The 19,561-nt window shown below is 41.4% G+C and overlaps 2 protein-coding genes across 2 annotated transcripts in view; one reads left to right on the plus strand and one right to left on the minus strand.

The window, feature by feature from the left end:
* The window catches only part of igf1ra (insulin-like growth factor 1a receptor), a 73,610-nt gene extending 57,502 nt beyond the window's left edge, over positions 1-16,108 (plus strand). The window contains 11 exon segments of the mRNA XM_083917042.1: positions 3,159-3,445; positions 3,555-3,697; positions 3,938-4,103; positions 4,229-4,331; positions 4,564-4,634; positions 4,741-4,970; positions 5,860-5,964; positions 6,243-6,402; positions 6,643-6,772; positions 8,718-8,852; positions 12,130-16,108. Coding sequence (XP_083773168.1) covers positions 3,159-3,445; positions 3,555-3,697; positions 3,938-4,103; positions 4,229-4,331; positions 4,564-4,634; positions 4,741-4,970; positions 5,860-5,964; positions 6,243-6,402; positions 6,643-6,772; positions 8,718-8,852; positions 12,130-12,652 — 2,053 coding nt within the window. The 3' untranslated portion in view covers positions 12,653-16,108.
* A 2-nt stretch (positions 16,109-16,110) lies between these two features.
* Positions 16,111-19,524, minus strand: pgpep1l (pyroglutamyl-peptidase I like). The gene is made up of 5 exons (XM_083917040.1): positions 19,404-19,524; positions 19,273-19,325; positions 19,062-19,175; positions 18,302-18,525; positions 16,111-18,228 (listed from the first exon to the last, which is right to left on the minus strand). Exons 1-5 carry the CDS (start codon positions 19,432-19,434, stop codon positions 18,054-18,056), a joined length of 597 nt encoding a protein of 198 aa, XP_083773166.1. The 5' UTR covers positions 19,435-19,524; the 3' UTR covers positions 16,111-18,053.
* Positions 19,525-19,561: the final 37 nt, after the last annotated feature.

Consider the following 19,561-nt stretch of genomic DNA (forward strand, 5'->3'; position numbering starts at 1 on the left):
ATAGTAAGCTGTAGATGTAGTAAAGAAATAAAGTCAGCCTCACAGTGATTAACTATTTACAGCTCCTACTCTATGCCTCCTTACGTTCTGTGGAGTTTGAGATCAAAGAGCTGAGCTTGTTTGCCTTGATGGGTCAAAATGAGGAATGAGGTGGTGGCCCGGGCAAAATGGCTCCTCAGTGGAGCTGACAGGATCTGAGCACGGGGGCGTAGATGGACCTGACGGGGGCTGAGCCGGCCCGCTGGGCACGGCCCTTTTGTCAGGCGGTGCAGATGAGGAGACATGCTGAGTAGGATCCAAAGCCTTCTTAGTGCTCTTGTGGCTTTATGTTGCTGTGGCAACAGTGGCACGGGGGATGTTAGGACCTAGCAGGCAGCAATTTAGGCAACACAAACAAACCCAGGAGAGAGATGTGATTAAGGAGTCTGAAGGGCCTAGTTTGGCTGCACACTCGATGCTGCTCAGGCTTTTGTTCTCCACAAAAGGGACTGACATCTGTGTAGTGTTGTCATTTAACTTGCTCGTGGCTAAGGATGTTTCACTGTTTCAAAGAGTCCCACTCTGATCTCCTCCCACACTCCTTTATTCTCACAATTTCCAACATCCATCACAGTAAAATATGGAGACCTTCAATATACTTGTTGCTTCCCACTAAGAACACTCAGAAGGTATCTAATAAATCAGTAGCTTTAAACGATGCCTTTTGAGCCTTTGGAGGCTCAAAAGGCTATGTTGATTTGTTATAGTATAGCTGTCTAGGAAACAAGCGGAAGGCAGGTCCCGGGCCCGCAGCAAAAGGACTCAGCCTGTGTATGCACAGACCCTCCACTGTAACAGAGCCAGCATTATTACAAACCACTCAAGGGAAAGGGCTTGAAAATCTGTGAGGTTTTTTCAAAAGTTCAGGGTTTAGACCCAGGGTGAGGGGAAAGAGGGCGGGTGAAAACAGAAACAGAAAGAAGAGGAAATGTTTTCCATTCTGTCCCCCCTCCACTCGGCACTCCACTCTCCTCCTCCCCTTGTACGCTCTCTTTGTCCGGGACTCTTTTTTTTTCTGGAGCGAGACAGCTGCCAGGAAATGTACAGTGAATCCATCTGGAATTTAAATGAATGAGGGAAGAGCCCCATCAGCGATAGAAGACAAACAGAAAGTAAGGAAGGCAGACTGATTTAGTTTAGGAGTGGGAGGGTGGCTGCACAAAGAGGAAGGCTGCCAGTGTCTGTTTAGCACACCTTGTGGTACGATCCAAAACCTGTTATCAACTGACTGGAGCACTTATTTATTGTAATCGCTTGCTGTTAAAACTCATGATGAATAAATACTAAATAAATTGATAAGGATTCTCTGGAACTCAACCTATCTTCCATCACAGCCAGAGATTTTGAGCCTGCAGTATGTGTTCCAGCAGTTAAGGCCAAGCGCTAATAATGTGCCCTACTCACCACAGACTGAATGTGTAGTCACGGCTTTCCTCTCAGGATTCCATTGCGTAAAGGTAGATCTTTTTTTAGCAGTGAGGTCAGGACACTAACTGTAGTAACTCAGTAGTTATAAGGTCATGCTTCAGTCAGCTGAAGAGCCTTCTCACGGTGATAGGACCACCCTGCTAACCCTAACACTCTTATTACACATACAGAAATTGGATCCCTAAAGTTTTCTTTCATCTGGCCTCTGAGTGGGGTTTCTCTTCCTCTTGTTCTATCACAGTTGATACAGATTTACTAGTGCAAATCTGTATCTCTCAGTCAAGAGCCCTCTTGTCAGTTTTCATATCTTTTTTTTATGCATTTTTTTTTTTTGCAGTAACAGCAGCAGTGTTTGAGTGCTGGTCAATGGATTGCACTGCACCAGCTATAACTGTCAGAGGAATGTTGACATGTCAGTGCGACTGGTCTTTCCCACGGATCTGTCTGCGTCTGTACACTCCTCCTCGTGTAGGTGTATGTCTGCACAAAAGATGCTTGACTGTAGCTTTGCTCAGTAAGGTCTCTGAGTTTAGCATTTTATTACTCCTGGCATAGCTAAACAATCAGTTGATCAACAGAAAAATAACCAGCAGTTGTTTTAATACTCAAATTGCATTTAAAGCATTTTCTTGAGGAAATTACCCCAAAAATCTCATCTTCGAGCTTCTATCTGCCTTTTTTTGTCCTGTTTAGCAGTCATTTGAGTATTTTGGGGTTGGCCAGACAAAACAAGCACTTTTTTTAAGCAATTGTGATGGTACTTTTTCACATTTCAGATTTATTAATAATGAAAATAATTGTTAGTTGCAACCCTAATTCCTAGTATACAGTTTGAACCATGTCTGAGCTATTTCATAAGCTGTAATTAAAACCTAACCACCTGTTCATACTTTCCTAATCACATTTCTAAACAACCCCTGAACATTTATTACCAAGAGCTCTGTAAAGGCTCCTTATACCTGTTGTCACATGCTGTCAATACAGCTTTCATTTTCCAACTCAATCTGTGTCAGGACTCTGTTCTTTGTCTGTCTGTCTCAGCTGACTACCCTGTAGGTTTCACAGGTAACTACTGTAGGCAAGGTGCCCTGTGGCGTCTGTTGATTCTCTGCTGCTGCTGCTACAGTCACAGCTGTCAGCACCTGCTTGCCCTCAATAATGATGATGTCCAGCTCCAGGCGGTTCCACAGCTTATCATCTGCACTGAGACCACATGTGAATTCACTGTAGTGCTCTCTGTTTGGCTACTGGAAATTGGTCATTATGATTGAACAGTCTGGCACAAAATGTCAGTGTCACAAAAGTATACGCTTTTTTCTCTTTTAGACTTTTTAAAAAAAGTTGGTGATTGGGGTATGTTGGACAGAAAGTTTTTCTTTCTTAGTGAGGAACCATCTCTATGTGTCTGTCTTTTTCTCTTTCTCCATCTGTCCACATCGCTATGATCTGTCTGACCTCATCCTTCAACACGGCTCCACAGGGAGTAGTATGCAGCATCTGGACACATGCCGTGCACAGACACACACACACACAAACGCACTTACTCCACCCGGTTCAGCTATCAGCTTCTGTTATAAACCTACAATCATTTGTTATGATGGAATTCCAGGACATACTGTATACCTCTTTGTCTCTGTGCTCACTGGAATTAAATCATCTTTCTGACAGCTGTTGCATCCGCTGTATTTCAGACCTCCAGATCGTCGACGTAGAGATGTTTTTGGTGTGGCTAACGACACACTGCTGCATGAGGGTGTTGGTAGAGGGAACACCACCCTTGGTCCAGGGGATAACAGTACAGATGGAATTCCTCCTATCAGGGAGTATCCCTTCTCAGAGGATAAGAGCACAGCAGAATATTTGGAGATCCCCAACATGCGGCCCTTCACTGTCTATCGCATCGACATCCATGCATGCAACGAGGAGGTGGGGCGCTGCAGCGCGGGAGCCTTTGTCTTCGCCAGGACCAAACCTGCAGGTTAGAAAGTAACCTGGATACAGTTTATAAAGGAAATGTGCTGTAACACCTTCTCTTACACTGCACTGTAGACACCTGCTTGTTGTAATGTTTTGCATGTGTTTCCCAGTCAAAGCAGATGACATCCCTGGAAAGGTGATCTCTGAGAGGAGTGACAAAGTTGAAGGTTGTGTGGTGCTGCACTGGCCAGAGCCCATCATGCCCAACGGACTCATCCTGATGTATGAGATCTATTTTCGACTGGGGACTGAGGTGAGCCAGGCCGGGTATAACTAAAGATCCCCTAAGACATGTTTTAAGATGTATGAAAATACAAAAGATCACAGCACATGAGCACAACGATGCATTCTGCCTTCAGCAGATGAATGTGAAAACATTTTTTGAAAAAAACAGAACGCACAGTACCATCCTGACCTGGACTTGATGACCCTGTTGACCTTGACTGCTCTTTGTCTTTCAAACATTTACCACCATGTGTTTGTTTCCTTTCAGCCGGAGAGACATGAGTGTGTATCTCGGCAGCAATACCGGGAGCACAAAGGAGCTCGGCTGACCAACCTGGGCTCAGGGAATTACTCTGCTCGCGTGCGCGCCACTTCACTAGCAGGAAATGGCTCCTGGACGGAGAGCGTGTTCTTCTATGTGCCTCCACCCAAACGTAATGCAACACACATTAAATACTGTACATTGGAAAAGAACAACATATTGGCTGATTTAAAGTGGATAAAAAATGACACCTTTAGTCAGTGCTGATCACTTTCATTTTTCTGGTCTGTCCGACAGGAGAAGATGGTGTTACGTTCTACTTGGTAATCATAATTCCCATCATTGTGACACTTTTCATCGCCAGCCTCACCACAATTCTCTTCTTTGTGAACAAAAAGAGGCAAGTATCTTTATGAACACGCTTTACACATCGCAAGACAGTCTGTTGATAATGTTGTTCTACCTCGCTATGCTCATGAAACTTAATGATCGGTGGATTGTCAATTAAAGTTAATAGGTGTTGTTTTCATTAACATTCCCCCGTGGTAAAGAGTAGAGTTCTTATAGAGAATTACATATCCCATCCCAAATCAGCACTGCCTGCAATAGCTTGTCTGTCTTTGTGTCAACAGGAACAGCGACAGATTGGGCAATGGAGTCCTTTATGCGTCTGTCAACCCTGAGTACTTTAGTGCTGCTGAGAGTAAGAATATGCATATATCTTCTATCTTGTTTTTTTTTTTTTAATTTCTAGTTATGTTCCGCTTTGTGTATGTGTTGCTGACCTGCTGTCCACTGTGTTCTGCCAGTGTACGTCCCAGATGAGTGGGAGGTGGCCAGAGAGAAGATCACAATGCACAAGGAGCTGGGCCAGGGCTCTTTCGGCATGGTGTATGAAGGCATCGCTAAGGGAGTGGTCAAGGATGAACCAGAGACACGAGTGGCCATCAAGACGGTCAATGAGTCGGCCAGCATGAGGGAGCGCATAGAGTTTTTGAATGAAGCCTCTGTGATGAAGGAGTTCAACTGTCATCATGTGGTAAGAGGGGCTACAATGGTTTTAAGTTATACAAGCAGATAAATCACCACATTACGGCTTAAAATAAACCAGCTATATTGAACCCAACAAAAGTGCTTTTTCATTATTCACAGAGAGAAAGGTGTCTGCAGGTCACAAGCACAGAGTACACTGCTTGTCTTTACTCAGGCAGCTACAGCCTGAGGCAGGGTTTAGCCTCCTGGAGATTGTGTAGATTCTCTCATCAGCGCGATCACTGCCTCGTTAACTATGTTAAACGGATGTGTTATAGATTTCCCCTTTGCAAAGTTTCTGTTACAACCTTTTTATCAAGTCTGGCTGCTAAAAAGCCAAACACTAAATTATTAAATTCAATTTGTATGATTTAAAGGAATTTTTTTAACAATCTTCAAAGCAAGTTAAAGAGCTTTTTTCTGTAAGATGTGAAATATGAATTGTTGAATAATTGGGGGAAGGCAAAGTAGATTGCCTACCTTACTATCTGCTGATTTTATTCATTTAACTGTATATCAATATTTGTAGTTTGTTGTCTTTGCTGTTAGTTTACAGTCATTTTATGCACCATTGGACATCAATGAAGCTGACTTTAGACAGAAAGAAAGTCAAATGTTTTCCAAAAATTGTAATAGTCATTTTCTGTGTTCTGAGGTATTGCTGAAGCTGTCTCACCACCATCTGTAGTTAAATTTGTCCCAGCTGTGAGAAGCTCCTACATTTCCTTTGTGCATTGCATTGTGGGAGAATACTGTCACTCACTTTTAGTATGATGACTGACTGTTTTGAGTATACTTTTCCCATACAAACGCATTACATACTCAAAACCTGCTTTGATTTAGTGTGTAGTATGCAGTTGGGACTTTTGACATACCTGACCTGTGATGTGTTGTAGGTGCGGTTGCTGGGCGTGGTCTCTCAGGGACAGCCAACCTTGGTGATTATGGAACTGATGACGCGTGGGGATCTCAAGAGCCACCTGCGCTCTCTGCGTAAAGAAGTGAGCAGCTTTTACCTCAATACACAAATTTCCACTCTGTATCAGATGCTGTCTCTCTCTCACAGAAATAGATGATGGTGTGAATTGTCACGTACACACTAATATGTGAACATACACACATCCTGGTTTTTTTACGTCTTTCCCCCACAACGACGTGCGCATTTCCACACATAGCACCCATCCCTCACTGTGTAATGCTGAACTGTAACCAGCCGCCGGTGTTGTGGCTGACTGAACAGTGTTTTATCATGCTCTCTGCTCTATCACCTCGTCAACAGAACTCCACCAGCCAGGTCCTACCCCCGCTCAAAAAGATGATCCAGATGGCAGGGGAAATCGCCGACGGCATGTCGTACCTAAATGCCAACAAATTTGTCCACAGAGATCTGGCTGCCAGGAACTGCATGGTAGCTGAGGACTTCACTGTGAAGATTGGAGGTAAGTCAAGTTAATACAATGCCTTCAGCCTCCCCTGGTTGTTCAATGCTGGACCCACTGTACCGGCCTTGAAAATAAGTGTTTGGATTTCAGTGAGTGCCTGAGGCAGTGGAGGCTTAATGTAGACGGACAAGGGGAAGGAGGAGGTGAGGGAATGGATGAGCTCTCAGGAGCTTCCTCTCCCACACAGAATGATTTTTAGAGGTTTCCCCAACCTTTGTTTCCATTTTTTTCCTTCAGATTTTGGCATGACCAGAGATATTTATGAGACAGATTACTACAGAAAAGGAGGGAAGGGCCTGTTGCCTGTCCGCTGGATGTCTCCAGAGTCACTGAAAGATGGCGTGTTCACTACAACGTCTGATGTCTGGTATGAGAACACATCACTCTCTTACACACTCTCAAAAGCCTGCATTATGCATGTAGAAACCTGCCCTAATCCAGGGGGCTTACAAAGTATTCCAGGAATGTCTTCGTATTTTGTTTGTGTGCTAAAATATTTCATGCTGTGGATTCAAAACTATAGAAACATATATCACTTCAACATCCCATATTCTTAACAACATTCTTTATTTAACTGTTCAAACGATTCCTGCCCTCTATCCTGAATGCTGTGACAAGCTAGTACCAGTTCCAAAACCATCACAATCTTTTGGTTTCCAGCTGGCTCTGGAAATTCCTTTCTCCATGACAGAGGAGTGTAGAATAAGATATATCTTCTTTTTCTTTTTTTTTTACTAACACCTTTTTTGTGCCAGCTTGCATTGCAATCTCGCTTTAGAGCTGTGCAACATTTTTTTATCTGGAGCGATATTGTTGTAGAGACCTAAAAGTGTTTACTAGCTCCCTTGCAAGTTTTTGTTTCCCAACTCAAAATGTCCCACGGGTCAGTCCCTAACAGTGGGCTTAAACTGCTCCAGATGTTCTCAAATGAGAGGTTGCAGTGCCAGCACAAACCCACCTCCACATTTGCGTTCTCTATCTTCCCCTTTGATGTTGTACAGATGAAGTTAAGCCGAAGACGAACTTGTTATGAGCGCCTTAGGAATCCTTTATTTTGATGATGGAGAAAAGCCGTCTGAATGTGGCTTTGTCTGTCGGCACAAGACTGTTTCAGCCACTTATATTGAGTGCTATGATAAGGCTGTTTAAAGAGACTGTTGAATGTACTCTCTTAACTCATGCCAGTTGTGAAATTATGAAGAGCAAGAGTGAACAAATATTGTGGTCTTTGTTATATAAGTTAAGAATTTACTGCATTAATAGTTTCATAGTAATTTCAGTGCAAAGTAGCTTGAGGTTAAACTGAGGTGAAGTTTACTGTACTGTAAATATTTCATGCTGAGGCTGGTACTGCAGCGATGACATCACTGTGATTGTGATTAAAGTTTCAGTATTTAAAGCACCATTCACCTGCTTTTTTTGGCCACTTTGAGGAAATGAAAGCAAGCTGTAAACACAACCTTGACATATCACCTTACAACGTTAAGGACTGTAGTCAGGTGGTTCATCGCTACAAGCGCCACATCTCACAATACAGTCATTTGACCCAATACTAATATAAAAATATTAAAGTGCAGCTGTAAAGGTTTATACTTGTGTTTTTTGGCTTGCTTCAGCAGATATATTCTCCTTGTTTTTTTTGCTTTTTACTAGCCAATCAACTGCAGACCATACAAAGTTAACTAAGTAAACTACACAGTAACATACAACTATGACTATAAGGTAGAATTTGCAACAATAAAAGCAGACATATTCCCTGTAATGGATTATCTTACTTGAGTAAGTAAGCAGATTTCTTTTGTGAAGCAAAAATAAACTACTGACTGCCTGAAAGGTGTAAAAACACAAAGAGTATGCTTTGAAAGATGGTTAACACTAATGGAAAGGTGTACTGTACACGCTTTGTATTAAGAGGGAAAGTGAAGAAACCGCAGAATTCTGCACACAGTCGACTAATTGTACTCGCTCAATTGATGTTTTGGTCCTCAGACCATCATCAGGGGCCATTCAATAAATCAATGTATGACCTGATGAAGGTCTGAGGACCAAAACATCCTTAATGAAGTGAGTACACTGTGCATGATTGTTTGGTGCCATTACAGTTAATGTTTGATCCCACACACCTGTAAGTAAGGTTTAATAAATGTATTGTAACAGACACTAAATTGAAAAACACTTGTTGGCCTTAACTACAGAAGCCTTGAACCTTTTCTGCTGTTGCACCTAATCGAAGCAGCACTGAATTAGCATCGGATAAGAGGCTAAAAAAGTGAATATATTTTTAAAAATTGTTGTCTCACTTCTTACCGCAGGTCATTTGGTGTTGTGCTGTGGGAGATCGCCACCTTAGCAGAACAGCCTTACCAGGGCATGTCCAATGAACAAGTGCTGCGCTTTGTCATGGAGGGGGGACTTTTGGACAAACCTGACAACTGCCCAGATATGCTGTAAGTCTCCTTTAATCTGTGATGTGTTATATCAAATATTTTAGGTTTAACAGGCTTATGTTACAAGACCCTTGAACAATGTATTGTTTTTTTTATCCTTCACTGCCTACCAACCCCTCGCACAGCCTTCTGTCCCATTAATATTTTGCCCAGCATCTATTTTAAGTTGCGGTGTGTAGGATATCATGTGGTGTGTATGCTTAGGTAGAGCCAACATGAGGCCTGACATTAACGTCACAGGTTAAAAGTGGTCCGTTGACGACATGGCCCATGGTGGTCAGCTGGCAGCGAGAAGCCTCCTTGCCCCGTTGGCCTCGGCCCATAGAAGGGATGCCATGATGACCCATGTGTGAAAGATGCCCCTCATTACTGCGAGGAGAGTCACAAGGAGGGAGACGGTGTCTGTCCGTCAGCAAAGGGAGAGGGAGAGGCAGAAGACTTCACGAATCCATTTATAATTCTTTAATGAATCAGCCTGGCTGTAAGAGGGAAAAGAAATCACAGCACAGCCTGCTTGTCAGCATACACTGCCGCATATATGCATTTCTCCTCTCCCACTCTGACCTCAATAAGAAGGCATTCTGCTCTCTCCCCCTCCCACTCTTCATGGCTGACCTCACCTTAGAAAAAGAGTGTGCGTAGAAAAAAAAAAAGGGCCAAGTGTTGTGCAGACACAAACCTTTCGTTTCTATGGCAGCCTGACTGTTTTGTCCTGATTACAGGAGTGTGTGGATTGTGTTACAGAGGTGGTGGTGGTGGGGTCTGGTCTGTGAGTAACACACGTAAAGTCAGGCCTTTTGCTGCTGGTCGCCTCTAGTGTCGTGACTTAATGGAGATTTCCAGAAGACTGTTGAAGTGTGGTGAAGCCAGAAGTCCATACAAAGACTGAATAGAAAGATACAAGGGGAGAAAGCGGGCAGGATAACAGAGGAATGAGTCATATTTGGAGAGCCTTGAATGTCTCTTTCTTGTACTCCTTGTGTCTTTCCCATGGTCAGGTAGCTGTGGGTCACTGATTGGATTTCCCATGTTTCTGACTAGAGTTTCCTATAGACAAAAGTGCATTCTCTCTCACAGGGATGGGCGAAAATGAAACACAGACTTCACACTTATATTAAACAACATGATTTATTGTGGAATGTGTTTCGCTCACAGTGCTATTACACATCAAGGTTTTCCCACACTGGGGATGTTTAGCAGTATTGTTGTAAGAGATTCCTGTTCACATCTACCATAGATGTTTGGAGACTGTCCTCACTCACACGTGGCCTTAAGAGTGTGTCTGTTTCTGATTTGAACTCAGTGTTTCAAGGTTCTTTTTTGTCCATTTGTTAGTCTGGTGACATTTAGGCTGTGTCTAGACTAGTGCAGCTTATTTTATAAAAGCGTGTGGCAAAGCAAGACTAATAAAAGCTTGATTGCTGCCCAATGCCATTTTCAAAAGCACAATTTTTACATTGTCACACCAGATATATGTTTGTAACAATAGCAATAGCAAATGTGTGAGTCAGAGATTTGACTCCAGTTTACATTAGCTCTCTCAGTGCAGAAGAAACTCATTCACAGGGTCATACAGACGTACAGCACCACAAAGATATCAAGCTAAACGGAACAAATAAAGACAAAACAAATACAAGTAAGCTGATGGCAATGCACTGATAAAAAGGGAAATAGATGTCGTTTGACCTTGAGGAGCTCTTTAATGCCAGCTGAAGAACAAGTACATACACAGCTCATGTACCCCTGTGAGCTGTCATATGTTGCTAATGTCACTGGTGACAGGTCAAATATAAGTCCATTTAGCCTAATGGCATTAGCATGTGTCCGTGTGTGCCATGATTGGCAGGATGCTGACAAGAAGTCAAGATTTACTGCAGTGTTTGTTTTCTAAATCAGCATCAACAAGCCTCGTGCACTGCAACAGCTGTTGGGGGAAGAGTTTTCAACAGGCATGGCTACGCAGACAGGTTACCCCAGAGCGTCGGCCTGGCTCCAAGCATTACACGTCTTTTCATGGGAGGTATTAGCTGCCGGGGTTTGGACATCTGAACGTGAACTTTAAGACACTTGCTACACTGCTGAAAAACAAGTGTGTGCCCCCCCCCCCCCAAAGCGAGGCCCGTTCTTAGGAAAAGCACTACCCATAATTCCTCTGTGCAGAGAGGAGCTGGCACCCAGCTGCAGAGACTGTTGTAGACTGCAGAGACCACTAGGAGAGAGGGAGAGAAAGAAAACAGAGAGGGAACAGCAAGAGCAGAGAAGAGATGACTGAGGTGTTTATGTCAGCGGGCCTTAGAGAGTATTCTTAGCTTGTTTGTGTGTAAGTGAAGTTGCGGTGTGTGGTGCTTCACCACACAAAACTGTAATAATTCTCCCTTTTATGATGTTGTTTTGACATTCCCAAAGCTCGGCTGCTGGCCTGGCACAGTAACCTTAACGTATGATTTATTGTGCCGATGAGTGCATTACTGATCTTACTGTATGGGTTGTAATGTAGCATAAATAAAACAAATTTTAAATCTCTCCTTTGAAATGGCAGGATCACTAAGAGTACCTGTCAACAACAAATGTGTATGAAATAAATCAGCAAGCCCAAGAGATAAGGGCGAGTTAAGCTAAGCCTGTTAATGTGAATGTTACACTTTTATTCTATTTTGTGTCTGTTTTACTGTTCTGAAAGGTACCGAATAAACTTCCAAAAAGACTATAGAAAAATGAATCAAAGCATCTGTTCCATCAGATTTTTACTGTAGTGGTAATCTAGTGAGTATCACTACTGGATATTAGTCTAGTTTACAGTACTATTTTGATGTACTGTCTGCATAGTTTTTCTTCCCAAGATCAATATAGTGCCGTTTAGTGTCAGAGTAGTGAATTGTGCTTTAACTTCAGTGTCTCCTGCCACCTGCTGGTAAAAAGTCTTTCCACTCTAAAGTAAAGGATTACGTTCACATTATTCACAAGTCTGTCTCAACACAATACTCACACGCACATGTGAACATTGAAAGAGTTTATGGTGTAACTGTAATGATTCATACAGTCTTCCTGGCTGTGAAGTAGATTACACTCAGACAAAGCTTTATGAGGCTAATATAAGGCAGCAAATCCAAGTTAGTCAAATTAAGCTGGTGTCTTCCAAAATTATGTGGGTTTTTTTAAATACATTTTAAAAATATCAGGATATATAAGTATTGTATTAAGCTTAAAAACTGAATCTGCTGTGCAATGCTAACCCTTTTTTTTTTTTTTTTTTTAATCTTTTGTGCATCACCTGCAGGTTTGAGCTGATGAGGATGTGCTGGCAGTATAATCCGAAGATGCGTCCGTCTTTCCTGGAGATCATCAGCAGCATCAAAGATGAACTGGATCCTCCCTTCAGGGAAATGAGCTTCTTCTACAGTGAGGAGAACAAGCCGCCGGACACTGAGGAGCTGGACATGGAGGTAGAAAACATGGAGAACATTCCACTGGACCCTGCATCCACCAGGCAGCCCTCTGCTGCTGTCACCGCCCCCTCGTCGGGGTGTACGGGAGGAACGCCGCCTCCTTCTACTCAGCAGTTATCCCCCATGCAAGGTCAGAGTACTCCGTTACTGGGACCTGTGTCTCCCTCCTCCCCCGGCCCGGCTGCCTCATCGTCTCCAGGCCAATCCTTGGACAAGCACTCAGGACATGTTTCGGCCAACGGGCCTGTGGTTGTACTGCGGCCCAACTTTGATGAGATGCAACCCTATGCACACATGAATGGGGGCAGAAAGAACGAACGGGCGTTACCACTGCCCCAGTCGTCGGCCTGCTGATATCAGACCAGCCTCCTCCTCCTCTTACACAGGGTAACACAAACCTCTCCTCCATCTCTTAAGGAGGGATGGATGAGGTAAGAAATGACTTTCTTCTACTGTGTGCCAGTAGATGGTCTCTCCACTCCTTTAAGGTCAAACTAACTCTAAAAACGGAGAAACAGTACAGAAACCTGCTAAAGCATTTGGAGTTTGGTGGCTCAGACTCGACACTGGGGAACTCCTTCCTGTGCTGCCTGTATTTCAGACATTGTTACATAAGTCCTTTGAGAAGGAAATCAATACAGGCATGTATCCTGACTTACAGATTAAGACACAAACTTAAAGGAAAATCTTTTTTTTAGCATATCTGCCAGCAAATCCAACAGAAGAGCACTTTTTTTCCTGATGATTTCAGAGAGGATTTTGTGGATATCTGAGTGTGTATTTATACAAAACACATCATTCTCTCTATGATATGGCAAAGCTCCATTTCTAAATGACTTTCCATCAAAATGACTGTTTGCATGAGCAGACCGACATGTGAGGATGCCTCAATTAGAAAGTTTGGACTTGTTTAATTTTCCTATTGATATTTCTATGATCCTGTCAGGAGCGGGTTAAAAATGGAAGAGGAGGGCCTATTGTGTATCTGCCAAACTATTGCCAAATCAAATTTTTTATTTTTTATTTTATACAGGTCTCCCTTCTTGTTAAAGGCTGTGATTCAGAGTTGAGATCAGTCTGTCTGGGAAATAATACCACATTTTTTGGTGGTATTCAGACATGCTCATCCTCCGACCTAGCTGCTCCTGGAGTGAGTGAGTGAGTGCGTGAGTGAGTGAGTGAGTGAGTGCGTGCGTGTGCGTGCGTGAGTGCGTGCCTGCGTGCGTGTGTGATCGATCGATCCCAGGACAGAATACAGCGTTACTGTTGAGACGGGCTGCATTCAGACCTGCAGTCAAAGCTTTCTCAGAATATGCAGCGTCTGAATTGGGGGTGGAATAAATCTAGCAAAACTTGTGATACTTGAAGAAACGCAACAATAAATGTATTTTGAGTGAACTGCATATAGAGAGGCCATCATACAAGCAGGACTGTTTTATTCTTTATTATTTATTAAAGCAAAGGCCTCTTTGATTATTATTATTCAAGTAATTTGATTGAAAGTGAATGTTTTTTCAAGTGAACTGACATAGTATCAGTAAGAATTCTTAAGATTATCAAAACCAAACAGTTTATTAAAATGACTTCATATTCTCATAAAATATACAAGAAGTCAATCAATAGAAAATCTGCAACTAATTTGGTATTCGATTAAAGTCATGTTTTAAACAAAAATACCCAAATTTCAATAGTTCTTCAGCGCTGTCATGAGTGGGGATTTTCTGCTTTTTATATTACAGTAAACTGGATATGTTTGGGTTTTTCCCAAGCATCTGGCAGATTGAAAACTTTTCTCTTCATCTTTTGAACATCCGATGGAAGTACACACGTGACCTGAGTCAGCCAGCTCTGAATCACAGCCTCAGTCTGTCTTTGTTTTAATAAAAAATCCAAACAAAGCATCAGAAGTCTCACACTGCAAATCACTGAACTTAACAATCAAGGGATACGACTCTGCCTCCACTTCTCATATATTCAAACCTTATCTGACACCTTTTGAAGTGTGCATTTCATGTGGGAGGGGAACGTCGCCCTCAGTGATACTGCTGTTCAAATTCAATGGCACCAAATACACCAGAACCTACGTAAGAGTCAAAGACCTGAGACAGAAAAGCAGAAGGCGTTGGATCGGATTTTAGTAGCCTGGAGACGACTTTTAAATCACAGCAGGTCTCTTTTAGAATAGTGGTTAGTTTCTCTACATTTCATACACATATGAAGGTCTTACAGTTGTATTTTAGACTGCAGGATCGTTTTTATACACATCATTGGGTTTGTCACTTTTTTAAAACCTTTTTATGGTTGAAAATGTTTGCCTCTATGTCTGTACAGAAAAAAGCTGCTATTTTATTCTTTTTTTTCTCTTCTGGATGTTATATATATATATACTTATATATGTATATATAAAGAAATCCTTCAGGTTTGGTATTTTATGGTCTCCACTACAGTCCATTTCTTATATCTGCAAACTCGGTTTAAAAGAACAAAAAAAAAAAAAAAAATACAAATAAATAAGATGATTTAGATATAAAATCTTTTTTTCTGTTACCCCAAAAACTTTTCTGTAACACTATATTTTGTTCATTGCCTTTTATTTTTATGAAATCTTTCCTCCTGTATTTGTTTTGTGGATGTCTATATTATTATAATTATTAATATTAATATTATTATTTGGAATGGACACCTTAGCTCGATGTGTGAGTGTGTACTTTCTGCACCCTTTTTGTACTTGTTGTCTAGCACTGCACCTAGCATTGCGCTCTCGGTGCGACTCAATCTCAGGTCAAAGTAAAGGCTTTGCTTTCTCCACACATTCTCATGATCGTCCTCTACTTGTCTCAGCTTGTACCTCCCTCTTTCCTCTCCGCCATCATGTTTTGTTGTATCCTGTAGTGCCATCTCTTTCCTCCCCACTGGCCCCTCACTGACCTCTACATCATTCTGTACCCATTTTTGAAGTCAGTGTACGAGATATTTACTTTATACCATATCTGGTATTTTAACCCATCCGGTTCTTGCCTCTTCTTGAATCAATAGGGCTAATTGGGTTGTCTTGTTTGCCTTAATTATGCCAAGCATCTCTCAACCATTGAAAAATCTGTTTTTTCCCTCCCTTTTAAAAAAAAATCACTTCAACACTTTCAAGCGCAATATAACACCACTTCTGCTAATGTTCCTTCTTCAAAGTGAGAACAGGTCTTATTGTTTGTCTTCATAATCACCGCTTCTGAAAACCAAATAAAGGATGGGTTAGAAGTCCAGAGAAGGGAACACATTTCAATGTCATGAATGGAAAATGTCTTAAAATGGAGGCTGCATAGTTAAAAGTGTTTTGAAGGATATCTCCTCATTGGAAATGTTGCCTGGTGATTTTTTTTTCCCCTCCTCTCTTTGAAGTTTTTTTTTTCTGTAGGAGTGTTATTTATTTATTTTTTTATTTTCCTTTTGTTATATCAGTTTAAATCACTGTATAAATGCCCCATGATTCAGTATAAAGTTGGATTTTTTTGTATGTATTTTTATTTGGTGTCATGACTGGGGGACTTAAAAAGTTTTTTTCTTCCCTTCAAGTATATATCTACCTCACTCTTTTTAAACGTATGTATGCGTATGGAAAACAAATACATCTCACACTCTCATCAGTTTGTATAGAAACCTCATCATCTGGATAAAACCCACAGGGATCTAGATGAACCTCACAAAGCAAAGTAGGACAGGAGATGGAATATCTGTGTTGTGAGTTCAGCCCAGAATAGAGAGAGGACTTCAGTACAGTGTGCTTTTCTTCTCTGCAGAATCAGTTTAAAGTTTTGTTGGATATTTAGGTGAGAATATATTACATAATTATGTCAACCTGCGCTTTAATTTGACTGGAAACAGTACTGTATAACAAGGCTTAGAGTGGTTGCAGTAAAGTTATATGATAAAGGGCACGACATCGACATCAGATATCCCATCTCTACGGACTCCCAACATATTGTCACAACCTTAAATCCTCAAACACAGGAAACTTCATTATCTCATCTAAAATGCATTTAAAAATTATCATGGGGAATATTTTTTTTAAAAAAGGGAAAAAAATTGTTTTATTGACCTCCAAGAAAGAAGAAAAAAAGTATTTGCTGTTTACCTGTAGCCTGTAATGCTGCAAGGTTACAGCACAAACATCCAGATGCCATTCACACTCTCAGATACATAGGGTTATGTATATGGATCAGTGCTGTGAATGTAACAATGACATTTCTGAACACAGAACCTTTGTAGAGAAAGCAGCAACTCCATGTTCCTCGTTGTGTTTATGTGAACGCCATCACTTCCCCCCGTCCACGTCTACCTGCTGAATGCCATGACGCTCTAGCTCTAGAGATAGCTCATTTCCCCCATTTATTTGGATGATTTAAAAGTAAACTCGACATGCCTTTTCTGGCCTATTTCTACTGCTACTTACACTAATGCTGCTGGTTTAGTCACCTCATATTGTCATCAAAAGTGTTGAGCATGAAAGTGGCAAAGGAGCTTTAACATCTCGAAACATACAAACTACTTCTACTCACAGCGGCTACTTGGAGAGTGCTGTCTCAGTGCAAGGGCTTCTGGACTGGAGGTGTAAACCTATTTGAAGATTCATGTTGATATTAATACCCAAAAGCAATAAAAAAAATGGGGTTTATGAATAGGCCACTGGTAACTTCTAATGTGAAATCTGGGTGCTCAATTTAGGTTGTTCTTTAGCATTTTATCTGTGCATGATTTAAGAGAATCAAAGAGCGAACAATTGTTTTGGTCTAATTGCTGCTGAATATGCCATTGGTACAGAAATCACCACTGACAAGCAAACAGCTTGTGTAGTTACTTCACATATCTGTGCATTTATGTTTTTCCATTTGGATGTATGTAATTATGAAATACAAACTTTTCAGTTCTGGGAGTAGACATGAGGGGAATTACTAGTTACCATTAGATCACAAACCTGTCATAACTACAGCATTTAAATAAACACGTGGACATGTATAGGACAGGGATGTTTCGTAGATTACGGGTAGCCATGGTAATGGAAAAACAATATGATTAGAAAAAGATGATAGGCCTAAGTTTACAGCTTCACACTAGTTGCTTTTATTGCATAACCAGATTTCATAGTAAATATACAGGAACTTACAAAAAAAAACGTTCACCTTCAGTCATCTTTATCATTTTCATTCTTCTGAATGTTCTTCGTGCAAACCTCAGGTTTATGGAGGATGCATCAGTGCATTCAAACTGCAATAATAAGTTTGAGGTTTATCATCATCACGCCTCTGTTTTTATGATTTGCATTCCTATACCTTCTGAGGCGGCCTTGGTTTACTGCTATTATCTTTCAATGCAACACTTTCACAAAAATCTCTGTGTTCATTACCTGATCGGGGGAAAGACATAATCAAAAACCTTCACTAGACTGTCTTTTTTTCAAGCTCTGTATCTGAGGCCTCAAAGTTTTTTCACACCTATAAATGAGATGGTGTATTTTTGACATGCCATCTCCAAATGTGTATCTGAGAAATTCTTGTATTTTCTTTTTTTTCTGAAATTTTGAATAAATAAATGAATGAGAACTTTTACTGTTCTATTCAATTCACTCCGAGGCCACGGTTTCTATTCCACATCACTCCGTGATATACAGTATAGTGTCCGTCTGTGTGGTGTGAAATGTCTCTATCAGAAGATTTGCCTTGCTGTGACCACTGGCTTAAAATTAGCCGCCGCCATCATCCCTTCATATGGTTCCTGAAGGGTCCTCCAGCTGGTCCAGCATGTTGTAAATGAGGGTCTGCAGCAGAGGTACCAGTCTGTCAGCTGAGGTCAGGCTGCCAGATGAGGGAACATGGATGAGGGCTGCTCTCCTCTGACCGTGATACAGTGAGCAGTAATATGCAAAATCACACAGGTACCTGAGAGGAGGGCAGAAAGGGTTTACTCACATTGTTGAGTTTCTGTCATCACAGTGCAGGTAGAGATGCCTACCTGCCAGCATCTCTTGAATAAATGACATCCGTCCCTACTAGTTTGAACTCTTTGGCGACCGCCCTCATGTTAACGACTGAGTCCAGTTTATCCGGTCCTCCTTCCACACAGCGGTTACTTTCGGGACAGAAACCACACACATCTTTGTCTCTGTATCTGCTGTTCTTCCCCGTTTGCTCCAAAAAGATACTGGAACCTCTGGCTACGCCCAGATGTACAACAAACTGTGAGAGAGAGGAAAGCGAAATATTTACCTTCTCATACCATAATCAGTGTGTACGCATGCTTTTAGTATCTGCACCAGGGCCAGAGCTACCGTTCAGGACACTGAGGGCACGGCCCCTGTAGCTTTACTTTGGGGGCTTTAGACTCTACAAATAAAAAGTGACTTGAATTCATGATTGTTGGAAGTAAATTTATATTGTTTGATCTGTTTTTGGACAAGTTATATCTAAATTAGACTCATTTTAAGGTTAATACGAATAATAAAGGGGTATAAATGAATACATGGAAATTAAGTTAAATATGATTGAACAATTTAACAAAATAAAATACTTTAAAAAAAATCCAATTAATTGATATATTTGGCATCTGCTCGAATTCCTATGAGTGAGATAAGTCAAGTCAGCAAATGCTTATTATAAATGACATTATATAGGCCTATATAGCACATCTATGTTGTATCTGCCAGAACAAATGAAACATGAGTTTGGCAGATTGGTCAGGTTTCTAGGACATATATACCTGTATATATATTTACCTTTGGGTGTAGAGTTTGCCAAATCTCAGCAATGATTTGTTGAGTCTTAACATAACACACTGGCAGCTCCTTGATACAAACAATCCACTCTCCCAATCCGACCAACTTCAAAGCCTTAAATAAATAAAGGACGTTTAAGTATTTATGTATCTCAGTGGGCATGTAATACTGACTGGCAGTTTAAAAAAAATACAAAAAACAACAACAGTACCTGGGCTGCTTTCCAGCTGGGGTTCACTAAGAACTGTCGAAAAGGTCCAAAGCCTAATAGACGGGAATACAAATCTAAGTGAACGACTTTTTGAAGAGTTAGTGTATTCGTGAGCACACTTTCTACGTTACCTGTAACCACCACGGTTTCGTCTCCATTCATAACGCAGTCAAGTTGACACGGTCTGTTATGAAGAATAGTTGTGTCGCACTTCACATCAGGACACTGGAAAACAACAAGGTTTCCTTTGGCTCCCGCAGCTCACTTTTTAGCCCGCGTGGGGGAGCTG

The sequence above is a fragment of the Echiichthys vipera genome (genome assembly GCF_963691815.1).
Source record: "Echiichthys vipera genome assembly, chromosome: 7".
NCBI classification, from domain to species: domain Eukaryota; kingdom Metazoa; phylum Chordata; class Actinopteri; order Perciformes; family Trachinidae; genus Echiichthys; species Echiichthys vipera.